At 40.8% G+C, this 16458-nt stretch overlaps 2 protein-coding genes across 3 annotated transcripts; one reads left to right on the top strand and one right to left on the bottom strand.

Moving 5' to 3' along the window:
* The first annotated feature begins 265 nt into the window (after positions 1 to 265).
* Positions 266 to 12657, top strand: tmem39a (transmembrane protein 39A). Of its 2 annotated transcripts, none has more exons than XM_026379043.1 (9): positions 266 to 540; positions 4654 to 4867; positions 5741 to 5963; positions 6482 to 6565; positions 6686 to 6840; positions 7781 to 8138; positions 8282 to 8469; positions 8559 to 8679; positions 9613 to 12657. In XM_026379043.1, exons 2-9 carry the CDS (start codon positions 4755 to 4757, stop codon positions 9850 to 9852), a joined length of 1482 nt encoding a protein of 493 aa, XP_026234828.1. In that variant the 5' UTR covers positions 266 to 540; positions 4654 to 4754; the 3' UTR covers positions 9853 to 12657. The 2 variants fall into 2 exon arrangements, with proteins under 2 accessions (XP_026234828.1, XP_026234827.1); XM_026379042.1 differs by having other exon boundaries at positions 266 to 558.
* A 61-nt stretch (positions 12658 to 12718) lies between these two features.
* LOC113174866 (serine protease 23) lies at positions 12719 to 15879 on the bottom strand. The gene is made up of 2 exons (XM_026379044.1): positions 15559 to 15879; positions 12719 to 14809 (listed from the first exon to the last, which is right to left on the bottom strand). The coding sequence occupies exons 1-2, from the start codon at positions 15582 to 15584 to the stop codon at positions 13648 to 13650; spliced, it is 1188 nt and encodes a 395-aa protein (XP_026234829.1). The 5' UTR covers positions 15585 to 15879; the 3' UTR covers positions 12719 to 13647.
* Between the last annotated feature and the right edge of the window lie 579 nt (positions 15880 to 16458).

Raw genomic sequence — 16458 nt, 5'->3', positions numbered from 1 at the left:
AATGGGAATACTCAAGTAGGTTTATCTCATAGTTGTAGGCTACAAAACTGCAGTGCTTTCCAAATCTGTACTTAAGTAGGCTGCAGTATTTTAGCAAATGTATTATTCAATGCTAAACAGTTCATAAAATGATTAATATTAACGTCTTTCACAGAGGTTATTAGCAAATATTGACAGAATTAAAGTTGAGAGTATGGCAGCGACGCTGACTCCAGACCAGCCGTGTGTTCTGTCAAACTGCGACTGTGCAGTGTCTCCGTCGCTCGCTGATGACGTGGCGGATCGGAGATGCGCGCTTGCCACGTCGGTCTCTGTGCAACGCATTTACACTGTTGCTTCTCCAGCCCGGGGCTAACTTTTGAACCCGTTTTATGCTTTCAGCCGGGGGGGAAGCGACCCTCCAGCACCGTCGGTACCCTCGCAGGCTGTCACCACATCAGCGCAGTCGGAGACAGTGAAGCTGGAAGGTGGAGAAATGCTCCGTGCTGTGTGGACTTGTCTCACAACTGACTGATGCATCCTCGTCCAGCTCACCCCTCCGTATGTTATCGATGTTGTGTGAGTAAAGACGGCTTTACGAACCTTTTGAAACTATTTAGCGTAGATTTTTAAAGGCTACCGCTCAGCTACAAGCTTACGTCTTTGTATTTTAAGGCCTCTTAAAGTGGGTTCCCAAGTTTCCGCCGTGTGCAACATGACAGCGCTGCGAGATGTCATGATCCGCACAGACAGGCAGCTGTAATGCTCGTCTCACTGTGGAAGTCTTTGTACTAACAACATACAAACATCCAAGAGTCTGCACGGGTGCAAACAACGTGCAGATCTAATCACTACTTCATTTTCAGCCACCATTATCGACACTTGAAATGTTTGTGTCGGGGTGAAAACTAAAAACGTGTTGTACTGACTTTAAATCAGACACAGTGCCATCCTGCAATCCCTCCGTGGTAGGAAACTTCTCCAGTTCCTGTTTTCACTCTTGACTTTCAGCAGTAAGTGTGTGTTTCTCTGCGCGCGCGCGCGTGTGTGTGTGTGTGTGTGTTAACTATTTACTGTGGAAAATTAATATTTAATGTAGTTTAATATTTCAACTAGATTGACCACAGAGTTTGTTGTATTTTGCCCACAATGTTACATAAGTTGTGTCACCATGAAGGAAATACAGATGCAGAGGCTAGATGTTATCTGTATTTGGTTTGTGTTTTTTTTTTTTAACAGCCTATGCAGTTGTACGGGACTTTTTAATATTTTAACCCACAGAACAAGGATGTTCAAGTCAATATCTGAATATAAGTTTAGATACTCAGCCTCAGGTTTAACTTTTTACTGTTGATTTTATTTAGTTTATTTTTATTTTTTAATTAGGCTGTTCTGGGCAGCTATTTAAATTTTTTTTGTTATAAATACATTTTTATATAAACTGCTAGATGAAATGCCAACTATAATCACACACGTCTTGTTTTATCTAACAGTCCAAACACAGAGACGTTCAGTTTACTACCACGTGACTAAGAAAAATCCTCATATTTGAGAAAAACTATTTAACAGTAACTAAAGCATCTATATATATTAAGCTTATACATTTTCTGTCAAGTTGACTAAACAATTAAAGAACTACATATTCTGTTAATAAAAATGTTAATAAAGTGATGTGTGTTGTGGAAAGCAGTGCTACAGCACCTTGAGTTTCCCTAGAATACACCTTCAGATATCATGTTTTTTTTCTACCAGCACCCAAATCCAATAATGTTCAGTTTACTGTCTCATAAGACAAATCACAGCTGCAGACAGTCACATCTGAGAAGCTGCGACTAGAGAATATTTCAACGTTAAGATGTCCCACAGATATATTTCACTCAATAATTAATTAATTCTGCACTTTACACTTTTAATTAATAGATATTGAGTTAGTTAGTTAATTAATCTTCTGTCATGGCAACTGGACTTTCATCTTGTTATGTCTAAAAGATTTCACTACTCATCTAAGTAGCTTCCTACGGAAGTGGTTTCACTACTCATCCAGAAGAAGGTACTTGGATGAGTAGTGAAACGTTTTGACCTGACAAGAAGGAAGTCCAGATGCTATGACTCAAATTCCAGATAACTTCACCTGGACGACTGAGAATCTTCACCGACCTATTTTAAACAACCAAATGTTACATTGACATTGAAAAACAACAAAGCAAAGTGATCGTTAACATGCTGACAAATAATTATAAATATATCAAATATATATCATTAATAAGCCTTCATTTCTGCACTCTGTACGGAGATGCCAAGTCTTTGTTACAACAGATGATATGACATGTCGTAGCAGGAAAGGCCCCGGTGTAATCGGTAACAACATAATTAATGTCTGCGTTCCACCTAGGTGTGTCACAGTATTGTTCTTGCTGGTTCACCGGTGTACTGGTTGAGCCATTTGAAATGTTATTTGTTGCACTTTTCCTGCTATGACAGCTTCAACTGTGTGCTGTGGAATAGGCCCATTACCAAGCTTTTCGAAATTATACAGGTACAAAGGCTTTTGCACTTTCATGTTGGGAAGAGGATGAAGCATCGTCCTCAGGTTGTCAGTTTTTAGTTTGTTTTACTCTTAATGAACAGCAGAAATATACAGTATAAGCTGTTTGCTGACAACTCATCAGTTATTTCACGTTGACCTCCACTTCTAAATTGTCAGTGCCTCTGCAAACACCTCTAGGTGATTCTTTCCAACATGAGCTTAAACAGGCCGACTGTGTGTAAACAGGCCTGAAACTCTGGCTGGTTGTAGATTAGTGACGCCTCTGTTTGCATTGTTAAGCTGTGGTTTGACAGCAGCCAGGAGTGTTGCCACCACAAAGGTGATGATGGTGATCTGGTAGCAGAACTAATTCTGTGAAGTGAACCCTCCAGGGGGTAAGTTCTTACTTTGAGTCTGTCTATGTTAACTCAGTTGTCACTTAAATATTAGGTACACCAGACTAAATGTAATCCGGTTTAATCCAACAGTCCTGTAATACATCCTCCCTTTATCTTCAGTTTTTCTTTAAACTGTTGCAAAGATGTGTTGATTCAACTGCACAATCATTCTAGAGGATGTAGTACTGTTATTCTAGGAGGTGTGTTTAATAGTTTCTTTATCTTGTATGAATGGAGTTAGAGTATGTGAAACAGCTCCAAAGAGTTAAAATGACTATCAAGTTTTACATTTTGTCGGAACCACAGGCCAAAACATAAAGAGATCTACTTTGCTGTCATAGATGTTTAAGGAAAGTATTTATAATTATGATACATAAACACAACCTGTGACAATCATTCTTAAAAATGAGCAGAGACTATTTCATACAACACATAATGCCTTTCTTAATGTCCTACTATATAATTTATTTGTCTACTAAATAAACTGATGTTAAAAAAAAGGTACATCAGGATATGTGTAGCTCACTACCTCTGCTACATAGTTTTCTGGGGAAAACCCTGGCAGGTTTTTCAGGACTGAAACATTGATGGTAATGGCGTCATGGTAACATGCCATTCATCTAAAGTAGGTCTGGAGAGCTTGATCAAAGTAGCATCAAACAAAAAGTGGTTTGGTGTTATTTTTATCTCTTCATTCTTTTAAATCTGCACAAATGAATGAAGATAAATGACATTTGGAACATACACAAATGTATTTGTATGTTTCAAAGTGCTATAGATGCTCATAGCGAAACCAAACCTGTTTTGTGGAAAGGTGCTGTCACCTCATCCTGTCGGACTCACAGAGGAGCCTGGCAGAGGTGCAGAGGTATTCACGAAAAGATTTTTGGTGAACTATTTCTGCTTGATTAGTGAGTTTTGCAACATTGTTATTTATTGTAATTCGATAATGACAAATACTTGAAGGACTGTGCAGGACGTGGCAGAGCAAAGCAGATGGAAGAAGAGCAGAGGCGAGAGAGGGAGGACCGGGTGGACTAGAGTGGATTGATCTTAAGCGTCATGTTAGCACTAGCTTAAGCTGCATACTGTATCTTTAAGGTCACACCTCCAACTGTGCTGGCTACTTTTTATCCAATTATTCAAAATCTGTTTGGCTTAATCTTTCATTAACAATAGTGAGAATAAAACCTGTTTGGATGTTTAAACAAAAACCTAGTGTGTGAAAGTTGTTCACGTGAACGTGGACACTCTAGTCTTTCTAAAATGTACCATTTTTACTTTAAAAAGCTCTTAACTCTACTCTACTACTAATTTTTTACTAATATCCACACCGAGACAGACAAAAACAGAACTGAGAACCAGCTCATTCAAAAACTGGGGAATCTGTACAGTGCTCTAAAAATCTTTTCATAATTAATTTCACTAAAGAACTACAGCAATTAGTCAACAGACAGGTGATTAATCTGCAGCTTTTTAATAATGAACCAATTGTTTTAGAGCAGCAATTGTAAACATGCTCTGGTTTTCAGCGCCTCAAACATGAGAAGTTCATGTGTTTCTGTGTCGCATACAATAGTAAACAGAATATTTTTAGGTTTAGTGTTGGTCAGACAAAACAAGTCACCTCGAGATGTTACCTTGTCAATTTTATGGAGAAAATAGTTGATAAATTGATATAATAATTGTCACTTCACTGCTGTTTACATTTTGTGTTAACTCTGTCCTGTTTGTCGCTTTCCTCTACAGTGGCCTGTCTGTACATGGTGGTTCATTGAGGAGAAGGGGAGAAATCCCGGTGGCTGTTGGTTGGTGGCCGACGTCCGCGGTTGCCTCGATAACTGGCGACCATGCCGGGAGGTCGCAGGGGTCCCAGCAGACAGCAGCTAAGTCGCTCTGCTCTGCCGTCCCTGCAGACTCTGGTTGGAGGCAACCTCGGCAATGGTACGAGCCTCAGGAACAGGTACGTACAGCCATGCATAGCTTCAACTGAATGATGTGTTGATTAACTGAACGGATGCAGAATGTAGTCAGCACTCTTTTTTATTTTTTGTTATATACATAGGAATTTTGCTGTTTTGCTCTGTCTTACTAAATACCTTTGAGTTGTGGACTCTTGGTTGCTCCAGATATTTGAATACTGTGATGGTGTGAAGGACCTTTTTGACAATAGTCATCCTACACTGTAATGACTAATGAAACAAAGCCTGCAAGCGAGTGTAGGCAGCTAATCTGGGTAAAACACTCTAATGGCAAACTTGTCTCACTGTAAATATGTAACTGAGTTGTCAGTGCTCTGCTCATGCCTGCTGCTAGAAAGCTCAAATAAAAACAGTGTTTGAAGTATTTAAATTGGTAATAGTAAAAGCTTTAACTCCTTCCCAGCATGCAGCTGTAGGCCCTTGGGGGAGACGGGAAGTATTGTTGCTAACATTTTGCTAACTTTTGTGCTGAGTTGTCTTTTGATACAAACCCATAAGAGGTTGCAAAGGACACTTCTTGTCTAACCAACAGTCTATACCACAAAGATGCCTTCACTTCAGTGTGAAACAGAAGTCCACACAGCTGAGGAGATGGTACTAGCTAATGTAGAGAATAAATAAAACATTATTATAAACTATGCAGTAATTGTTTATGAAAATAGTGTCCTAATAGAATTATTTCACTTAGCTGAGCTCTTACAGTCAAGGTTTGAGAAGATGAAGCATTTGCTGTGTTAATGTTTTGATTACTAACAGGCTGTAGTAGGTCTGATACAAACTTCATCAGCACAGATCTGTCTTGTCTGTGAGTGTTTGTATATGTTGTTAAACCCCAGGTTTGTGTTTTCTTTCAGGAGCAGTAACTCTGTGGGTCTGTCTGCCCCGCCTCTCTCAGCCTTCATTACACCGGAGCCTGTCCGCCACTCGAGGATCCCCGAGCTGCCATTGGACAGCAGCCTGCTGTTTGAATTCCTGCTTTTTCTTTATTTGCTGGTGGCCTTGTTTGTCCAGTACATCAACATCTACAGGACAGTCTGGTGGTACCCATACAGCCACCCTGCTACCTCTACCTCACTTGTAAGAGCACACACTTAACGCACACTGTCAGTTCCTCTCTTTCCGCTCAATATCCACAAAATAGGGCTAATATTTAAAATGTAGTCCAGTGCAAAACATCTGCAGTGTACGCGTTTAGCTTTATTATAGTTTTCTGTTTTCTTCACTTTGAGTTACTGGTGCTTAATCAGTAGCTTATATATTTTTTTACTTTCATTTTCTTCTGTCCTCTCTATTATTGGAAACATGCTATGTGCTGTGGTTGTGACCTTAGAATAAACAACAATGACCAATATTTTCATCTCACAGGAAACAAGACTTGAATGTAAATGGGAGAAAGGTGATAATGGTGGAAATTAAAAATGATTACTGGCAGTGCAAAAGAAGGATTTATTGAACTATATTAGTTTTAGCTGAACTATGAATCTGTCAGTGGAGAGTATATAAGTCACATCAGATATTTTTGGTGAAATGAAACAACTCAAACATAATGGGAAACTAATAATAGTGTTTTTCTTCTCACTTCATTGCTGCTACAGAACTTTCATCTAATGGACTACCACCTGGTTATCTTCATCACAGTTATGTTGGCCAGGAGGCTTGTTTGGACTATAGTTTCTGAGGTAAACATACAGACCTGTCCGCTAACACATAAGCTATGTGGAAACTGAACACCTGAAGTGGGTGTGCTGGTGCTGCAGCCTCTCTGATATTTGAGTTAACCTGTCATCTTTCTTGTCCAGGTGTCTCAGAGCAGCAGTGGATCACTGCTCCGCTATGTGGTTCTCATCACAGCTCGACTCTGCCTGCTGACCTTGTGTGGTTGGGTGCTCTGCTGGACATTAGTCAACCTCTGCAAGAACCACTCTGTGCTCAACCTCCTCTTCCTGGGATACCCGTGAGTATTTGATACCGTCAATCCCCCACTCTCTAAAGGCCTGAGTATATGTGTACAAATGTCTAAATGACAGAAGGCAGTAGTGTTAAAGTGTTAATACTTTGCCCTAAATGGCCACACATGAATGTAGAGTAAAAGGCCGTCCATCATAGAAAGGGGTGTGGTGCAGTGAATGAGACGAATGAGGATAACTGTGAAAACTGTTTCACACCAAAACATAAGTAGTTATGTGAAGAATAGAAACGCAGCAGAACGAGAATTTCAAACCCTGCTTTCTCTCTTAGGTGGTTTGTGTATGTCTGATGTTGAACTTTATCAGATAGGGTGAATCTTTAACACACCTGTGTTCACCCGCTTAAAGAGTAGAGCCATAGTGGTGGAAAGTTCAAATCTAATTTGCCACCCTGTTTAAAATGTTGATTCACTACTCAGATTATCATAACTGTCATATTAACACCTGACTCCGTTAATGGTAAAGTGAAGTGTTATCACTTTTCCTTATTGTGGCATCAAACTTCTTTGTGTTTTGTGACTCGGGTGCTCTCATACACAAACCATGACTACTTGTAGGTTTTAAGAAAAACATGAAAACTTGCATCCATCAGTTAGAATTAGGTATAAGGTGGAACTGCTCCTAGCTGACATTCATGATTACACTCAGACCTATAGGCAATTAAGAGTTGCCAGTTAACCAAATCTGCACGTCTTTTGACTGTGGGAGGAGACTGAGAGACCAGTGTTGGACAGACAGAAAGGCCAGTGCCAACCACTGTGTCACTGTGACATTGAACAATATAAATAAATTTGCTATTTTGCATTAAACTAATTTTTAAACACTTGCCCCCATTTAAAATATGTAGCATTTCACCATTACCTGAAACTAAAACTCACTGCTCTGTTCTTTTGTCCTCGTTCACTCACCACTCTCCCTCCGTGTCAGATTTGGCGTGTATGTCCCGCTCTGCTGTTTCCATCAGGAGGGAGGGAAAAGCCAAACAGCATCAGCTGACTGCAATTACCCAGCCGATCACCAGCAGACCGACCTCACAGAGTCCCCGTTCTTTCGACCACGTGACTTTCTCTTCTTGTTACGAGAGAACCTAAGAGAGCAGTTCTCCAGCCCCCCACACATGCCCACTCACACGTGCCCACCACACACACACTCTCACACACCAGAGTTAATTCGAGCTGAGGTGGAGGAGCTAAAGAGCGACTTCAATCGACGAATCAAGGAGGTGCTGTTCAACTCGTTGTTCAGTGCTTACTATGTTGCCTTCCTGCCTCTCTGTTTTGTAAAGGTTGGTATCTTTGGGTTTTTTAATATTTCATTGTTCATTTTAAAGTTGTACATCTTGTACTCTTGCTGCACCATCTCCTCAGTACCTCTCTGGTTGTCTGCAGTCTTACCTGTGTTTTTTGTAAATTTTTATGATTTTTATAGAGCACGCAGTACTATGACATGCGCTGGTCATGTGAGCACCTGATCATGGTGTGGATCAATGCATTTGTGATGCTGATGAGTCAGCTGCTGCCCCCCAGCTACTGTGACCTGCTTCATCGCTCGGCAGCTCACCTGGGCCGCTGGCAGAAACTGGAGCATGGCTCATATAGCAACGCACCTCAGCATGTGTGAGTGGGCTTTTGTGCACACATTTGTACTTGTGGTTTAAAAGTGACTTTAATATGCGTGTTTAACTGTGGTGTTAATATGTTTGCAGGTGGTCAGAAAGCACTATTTGGCCTCAGGGGGTTTTGGTACGACACAGTCGATGTCTGTATAAGGCAGTTGGACCCTATAATGTCGCTCTGCCCTCTGACGTTTCCCATGCAAGGTTTTATGTAAGTATCTGACTTTCTGTCACAGTGACAGTGAATCTAACTTAATTTACATTAGGGTGGATGGAATAGTCAGGAAACCTTTACCAGAGCCAAGCCAATTATAATGTTGGTTTTCTGCAGCCTATTAAAGCAGAACATTTACCATCTCGCCTGAATGACTTCCTTCCAATACACAGGCAATTTGCATTTGCTGATGTATGCCTCTCTAGGCTGTTTGTGTTCACTTTCACGTTCACAAATTTCTGATGTTGGTAGAGGTTGTTCTGCAAACTCTCTCCCCTATGAACCACCTTTCTCTATCAGACTGAAACAATGTAAATACACATGTACCACATCAGTGCAAAGAAAAACACAACTTGATGAGGTTAACACCCAGCTTAACAACTAGCATCAAGTATAAACCCAGCTTTAGGCAACTTTTTACAACATAATCTTGTAGCTTGATACTGTGAGAAGTAACATGGGGATCTGTTTGATTCAACTCACTGGCTAACACTGATGATATTATACATTTACTTTCCAGTGTTGAATCAGCACAGTACATCACAATGCAGCCTCTATTTCATCTCTCTTTCCACAAGTGTCCTGTCATCTCTCAACTGTCTAAAATAAAGACTTAACATGCTACAAATGCTTAACATGTGGAAAATAAAGTTATTAAAACATTTATTTTAACTGGAACTTTCCTGAGGTTGCTTACTTGTCATTGAGATGACTATGAATTTAGAGTATTTTTAGAATTTGAATAAGTAAGATTATAATTTAGTCTGCATGTCTGTATTTATTGACTCATCAGTCAAAGAGCCACAGATCTGCTCTGCAGCTGAATGCATGTATTTCACAAGTTAATTTTATTATATCCATCCCTTGTATATCACATGTTTCTATTCAGTCTTTTTATTTTAATTAACTTTCTTCATGTTGGTTTTCTAGTTCCTGTTCCACAAGCCATTGCGGATCCTGAACCTGCTGATCTGGATTGAGTCGAGTGTGATTTTATACCAGTTATACTCTCTGCTGCGCTCTGAACGCTGGAACCACACTCTGTCTCTGGGTCTCATTCTCTTCTGTAACTACTATGTCCTTTTTAAACTGCTCAGAGACCGCATTGTGCTGGGCAAAGCCTACGCCTACCCTCTGCCCTCCAACAGTTTGGGGCTCAAGTCACAGTAAAGTCTTCGCGCAGCGAGACCTCACCTACAAACTCTGGATGTGGAGGAAAGATGGCTGGAGGGTGTTTTGGAGGTTAAGGGACAGACTGTGAACTCATAATTGTTTTGATACGGTTCTATTTTTAATGCAATGTTTATATATACCTATTTAAAAGAATATTTTTATTTTGTATACTATTTCGAGTTACACCGGGCATTACCACAGTGACAAAAGCATGTTGTGTTAGGTTGTTGCTAGTCGACAGGGAAGTCGAGGAATGCCAGGAGGTGACTTTCACCAAAGATATTTAAGTGCAGGTGGCCAATCACAGAGCAGACTTGGCCTCGACAGTCAGCGAAAACCTATGTAAATTTCCTGAAAAAATGCCTGAGATTTTGAATCTGGATTTGGCTCATATTCTGCGTCAACATTGAGGATGCCAACCTGCAAATCAGAAACCAATTTCTTTTTGGGGTAATAGGATAATTTGATCACTTCCAGCATTGTTTAATGCAGTTAATGCTGATCTTCTATTGTCACTGGTCTTAAAGGAAAACGTTTGTGAAATACCTTGTTTTTCTTTGAGGCCCAGAGTTGGATTAGAGGCTCAGTACCACTCATAATATGAAGCTGCTTATTTTAATTAATACAAAAACCAAAGTGTAAAATTGAAAAGTTGCTCACCACATTACAGCACACAACACACTATAAAACAGCCAGTTGACATGTTTAAACTGCAGATTCTTTAGTAATGCAAGAGAAGAAGATGGTTGGATGTGATGAATCAGACAATAATAATTAATTAATTTGTATTTTGGAGGTGCTGGGAACGAACGGTAACAGTAGAATAAAAGGTTTGCTGTTTATCTGTTAAAGTCCGCTAACCCAAGTGAGCTGCTGGGAGTAGCTTCATATTTACCTTACAAGTGGTATTGATCTTCTCATCTGTCTACTACAATGCAAAAAAGTGAATTCATATAAGTGTCCAGCTCTTTTGAGAATAGAGGCCTAAGTTCTTCTACCACAAAATCAAATAAAATTTGGATTTTGACTTGATTAGTATTCAAGAAGAAAAGTTACGGTACTCTTATCTTCCTCATTCACATTGTGACTGTGTCTTTACTGTCAGTATCTGCTTGTTTCTTAGCACTGGATACCTGGAGGAGCAGCTGTAGCACCACTTATTTTACAAATGTACACAAGGCTGTCAGCAAGTGAGAAGGGATTGAGATACTATTTGTGTCATTTAACTCAAAGCACGCCCAAAAATGTCAGTTTGACCGTGGGTGTTTCTATCTTGCTGTACAGCCTTGCATGCCCTGGTTGTGGTGCTGTAACAAAGTGATGATTAGAGTCAAAACTCTAACCACAGTTTGACAGGCTGAAATCCTACAAGTTTTATAGCACATGACTTGTGTTCTTTAAGGTCATCTGGTCACTGTTTATTTTATTCAACATCGGTGCCTCTATGCTGAAATAATGGGAGTGAAGACCATATCACATTAAGTTCATATCTTTGTGGACCGGATACAGATAACAGAACGTATGTGGCTAATAATAAATGCTCTTGGTACGTCCCAGGATCTAAGCTTTTGCCCAATGTCACTTCACATGTATATGGATGTGACAGTCGGAGAATGTGCGGATGAGTGATGAGTCCGAAATCAAAAGGTGAAGACAGCTGGAGGGGAAATATTTGTATGTGGCACTTAATTACAGTTTGTGTTCTCAGTTACCAGAAGGGTGTTACAAACGGGTTGCCTTGCATGTGGTTGCCTTCTCTGTTTAGTCACACTTGCTGAACATCCTTTTATTCTGAAGTCACCAGCTTTAATCTACAGGCAGTGCAAAACATCAGGTTGTAGCATGGATAAGTGTCAGGACTTGTTAATGGCCCTGTATTCAGATAGAAATCAGTATAACTTAAAAGCCCCTTTTTTTTTTTTTTTTTTTTTATCAGGAGCGAAAGTCTGAACAGAAAATCTGAGAATCGGTACTTCCTGTGTTGTGTAAATGAGGTGGATGAAAAGTACCTGTGAGATGAACCAGTGTGTATACAGTATCTGAATCGCAGAGTAAGAACAAATGTGATGTTTTTTTTTTTGTTTTCTTCGTTAAAACTCGGATGTCATTCATGCGGCCATTATTCTGCTTTATCTGCAAACTCTGCCCATAAACGAGATCTTTGGTGCTTATATTCTCTTTGCAGTTATTTTCCACTTGAATGTAGCAAATTTAGCAAATGATTGGAGCTGCTGGCATGTTTTTATAATTGGCAGAGCAATCTTCAGTTGAGCATCATCAATGAAATATCAGTTTTATAATGAAGGCGAAGGATTATGTCATCTTTAACTTGCCCTCATCTCAGGAGACAGATTAAGGTTTGCTTTAAATCTTGCTTCTATGTCAGTCGTTATGTGCTCATTTTACTTACATACTGTGCCAGGCGTGTTGTCTTTGTTTGGTTTAGCCAAGCCGTGAAATAACAGCAGAAGCAAATCATCGGGGAAAGCTTTTCAATTTGTCACTTTTTGATTACTTTGACCTGAGGTGTACTGGATTGTCCTCTAGCCTTTAGGCAATTGGGAGATAAAAGTATAATTGACACTGACTACGTTGATCTGTGTTCTGTTTACTATTAAAGTTATCAAATGATGTGCCATATCCCATAAGGATGGGCTTTCAGAGTCCTGGTTGAACCTGAATTTTTCGGTGCTGTAGAAGACCTGGTCCCCATATTTCACCTTTTTCAGTGTTCAGCTTTCCCACAGCATTTCTGAGAATGCTTTTTGATGTCGGAAATAAAATGAATGTTTTGTGTTTAAACCAGCATGGTGTGTATTTATGTGTAGAGCATATGAGCAGATGGAAGAAATATGAGACGTAATTATTTCAAAGCATATATTTTCCATTTGCCACAGTATTCAGTTTAGTTCCACTCAAATGATGCAGTGTCACAAATGTGAGGACAAACAAGAAGTGCCTATGTAGGCCAAGGATAAGTTGGTGTCATCTTCAATGCACACACTTGCGGTTTTTATCTTTGCCACATGGTGGAGCTGAGAATTAAAGTACAGTATTCAACAGACGTGTTACATATCACCAGTCATCTGAAGTTGTTTAAGGTCGATCAGTGTGACAGGTTGAATGTTCGAAAACACTTTTCACTGTTCATTTAGCTGAGACAATAAACGATGCCTGTAGATAACTAGAGTGTCTGAGAAGGAGATGCATGATAGAAACGTTTGGCACCTTTGGTAGCTGACTTACCTTCTTCTTACATTCATCTACAAAAGTCATAATTTCCAGTAGATACAGTTTTAACAGTGCAATCTTTAGTATTAGCTTAAGAAAAATAATGCTATAATGCATAGCTAAAGTTTTTCCCCCAGTCCCTGCTCCTTGCTGCCTACTCTAAAACATCTTTTTACATGAGTCTATTTTCCACATCTGAGGTGCTTAATGTTCGTAGAAGCAGATAAACCTGCACCACAGTGGCCCACACTAATGTAAATAACTGTATTATGTTTTGGAAAAGTGGGTGAAGATACAAAACTAAGCTTAATTGAAACTCAACATGCCGTATTTATTTAATTTTGCATCACTATCGAGTGTCCGTACTTTTGCTACACATATTGATGCCTGAGAATAGAGGCAACAAACAAAAAATATATATCTGTTATGTCAGTGCTACATGTAATGGATCAAAAGTGTGGATTCTTTCGGCCACAGTATTCTAGAAAATTGTATGAGGAGCTTGTCCTCTCATGGTTTTGCATCTACGCCCTTGTATCCTGCTCACTCTCCACCTTTTCCTCACCCCTCTCGGCAGTCCAAAAAATTTCCTTTTATCCAGTAGCAGATCTGAGCGTATTTGAGAGGCGTTATTCTCACGGCTACATTGAATTCCTGAGACGCCCCTTGGCGCTCTACCCACTGATGCCCAGAAAACACGCCAATCACCTTCCGCTCCCAACGCTGACGCTGGCCATCCCACATGCGGGCGTACACTCCTGAGCCACTGGCCCCAGGTTGAGCATCACAGTGCTGGTACAGCAGGTCTGATGTCTCCTCGCCGGCGCGACAGAACCGATACACCAGCTGACCTGGCCGGTCATTATCAAATCCTGAGAAATGAACCCGTTGACCAGGCAGCCGCTGAGCTGAGGGGCTGACTCCTATCTTCATGTGTCTGCGTTTGTGGGGTTTCTTGAGTTCAAGCAAAGCATAATCATAGTCCATCCCTATGTCATTGGCGTTCCCTTTAATCCACCCCTTTGGAACATGAGTGCGTTTGACTCTGATCCATTGGAACTTCATTTTATCATTGGTTGGTGGCGCATAAGGTGCAGAGACATGTCTAACATGGTTGGACATGGGCATGTTTCGTTGTTTGGGTTTTAAAAAGCCCACTCTGAGTTTCTGAGCTCCTTTCACGTAGTTTTTTCCATCGTGAACACAATGAGCAGCTGTTAGAACGTGACGATTCCCCACTAGTGTACCAGAACACCCAGTGGACAGTTTGACAGCCACTGAAAATGGATATTTAAGCAGGAAGTTCTGCCCGGCAATGCTAAAACGCCCATCATGGCCGAAGATCTGTCGCTTTCTCCTGACGCGTGACCTCTCAGCCTTCACAGACGACCCTGAGGAGGAGGCCGGACTGGTGTTAGAATTGGGGTTGTACCCATAAATCCCAATGGCAGTCTCAGTTAGTTGACCATCAGAGTGGAGAGTCTCATAAGACAGAAGACGCCGCAGGTCCCAGTAGCTTGGACGCGGAGCGCTCTTGTGGCATTCTGGGTCACAGGGGGAGGTGACATACAGATGGACTGGAGACACAAAGTCAGGGGCAGGTCGTTCCTCTATTTGCTGCGGTAGGACCACAGGGACGCGCTGGAGAATCCACTGAGGGTGGGAGGAGGAAGATGAGGAGAACACAGAGGGAAGGAAGAAGAGAAACAGGAAAGAAGTGAACCTGTGGATAGGTGGAAATAGAAGTCAGGTGAACTACTGTACAAAAAAAAAAAAACAGAATGTGCCCAAAATTTCTGCAGAACCTAAAAGGTTCTGATCAAACGTGTCCAGATCCCTGGACGTCTATAACTACCTGCATGGAAAACATTCCCATTCCTAAAACCAACATCATGGATTACAATACCAAGCATGGTAGCTGAGGGAGTATTTAAACATGAAGAATTTTTATCTGCGCTGGAATTTGGCAGCAGTAAACGTCCAGTGTTTTTAATGCAGCAAATATGACAGACGGGGCAGTGATCAGGCCTTACTAGGCTCTGATGGAAAATTCCTAAAGTGGCCTGTGGGATTGGCCTTAAGCCTTCAAGAGAGGCTGAACAACAATTTGTTGCACCGAATATAGACTATTTCTTTGTAAATGGGTGAAGGGTGATCCAGGCCGTAGTTTTCGTATCTATAACACACTTAATGTCTGTGTTGCTCTGGAATATAATAGAGCCTACAGTACTGTAATGGAGCTGGTGAAGAGATAAAGTATCATGTTAACAAAACCCTACCTGTATTAATGCAAATCAGACATTGAAAGCGTCCTGTTTAATATTAACTCAGCTTCTCATCACTGTAATGTTAACATGTGCAGGAAACACTGACTTATCTTTCCTCCCACAGGCTCTATGCTCTCTACAGCTCACTCCTGTGATCCACTTGTTCTGTTGCGCACGGACAGACCCTGACACAGACGTGACTTACCGGGTGAGAGCAGCCCGGGAGCGCATGGCTTCACGTCTGCAGGTGAGCTGCTGGATCAACACTGAGGGGAAATCTCTTCAGGTCCCTTATAGCAGAGCAGGCAGACTCCCCGCGATGGGAGTTTAACCAGTGAACACTCCCGATGGAAAAACAAAAAAAAAAAAAGGAGACCAGTCGTTTTTTTTTTTTTTTCGGCCCTTCTCTCACGAACTGAAGACCGTATTCACTCCGCCGCAGTTTGGAGTTGACAGAAACAAGCAGCCCGGTCGATCCTGAGGAAGTTGGATCATTGTGCGCTGCTGGAGGAGGCGGTGTCCCAGCTGTCCGTCTGCGCGCACAGTGTCACATCTGCCGACGAGGATTTACCCAGTGTGTGTGTGTGTGTGTGTGTGTGTGTGTGTGTGTGTGTGTGTGTGTGTGTGTGTGTGTGTGTGTGTGTGTGTGTCCGAGCGCAGCACGGTCATGTGACGGATCAGTGTTGCTGGTGAGATACCACCTTAAGTGCATCTTCTTTCTCCTTTGTTTGACAGGTTTAGAATAATGAAATCTAATCCAGTTCACGCTTTTTACATATAAGAGTCGATGCTTTTGTTAAAAAAAACAGTAAATGTTTGTTACATCACTCAGATTTATCAGACCTATCATTGATTTTTAAAGGTTTTAATGTTTTCAAAAAGCTAGTGATTTAGCTTTTTCTTAGAACAATAATTAAAAAGCCAAATGGACTCAATCACAACTATTGACAGCACAGGACAAAAAAAATAACTAAAAATAATGTTAAATATAAATATTTACACTTTTTTTTCAGTGAGTTACTCAAAAACAACAAGCCCAGATTAGGTTATTGAAATAATTATTAACTTTCAGTTGTTTGACATTAACCAGCTCTTCACTCACATA

The sequence above is a fragment of the Anabas testudineus genome, chromosome 3 (genome assembly GCF_900324465.2).
Source record: "Anabas testudineus chromosome 3, fAnaTes1.2, whole genome shotgun sequence".
Lineage (NCBI taxonomy): Eukaryota > Metazoa > Chordata > Actinopteri > Anabantiformes > Anabantidae > Anabas > Anabas testudineus.
This window is presented reverse-complemented; position numbering and strand designations above follow the sequence as displayed.

Excerpts from the sequence above, each read along its gene's own strand:
- tmem39a (XM_026379043.1), top strand. The coding sequence starts at position 4,755 with ATGCCGGGAGGTCGCAGGGGTCCCAGCAGACAGCAGCTAAGTCGCTCT. Across the intron at positions 6,566-6,685 it reads TTTGGACTATAGTTTCTGAG|GTGTCTCAGAGCAGCAGTGG; the intron begins GTAAACATACAG and ends TTTCTTGTCCAG. Across the intron at positions 6,841-7,780 it reads CTCCTCTTCCTGGGATACCC|ATTTGGCGTGTATGTCCCGC; the intron begins GTGAGTATTTGA and ends CCTCCGTGTCAG.
- LOC113174866 (XM_026379044.1), bottom strand. The coding sequence starts at position 15,584 with ATGCGCTCCCGGGCTGCTCTCACCCG. Across the intron at positions 14,810-15,558 it reads TCCCGGGCTGCTCTCACCCG|GTTCACTTCTTTCCTGTTTC; the intron begins GTAAGTCACGTC and ends ACCTATCCACAG.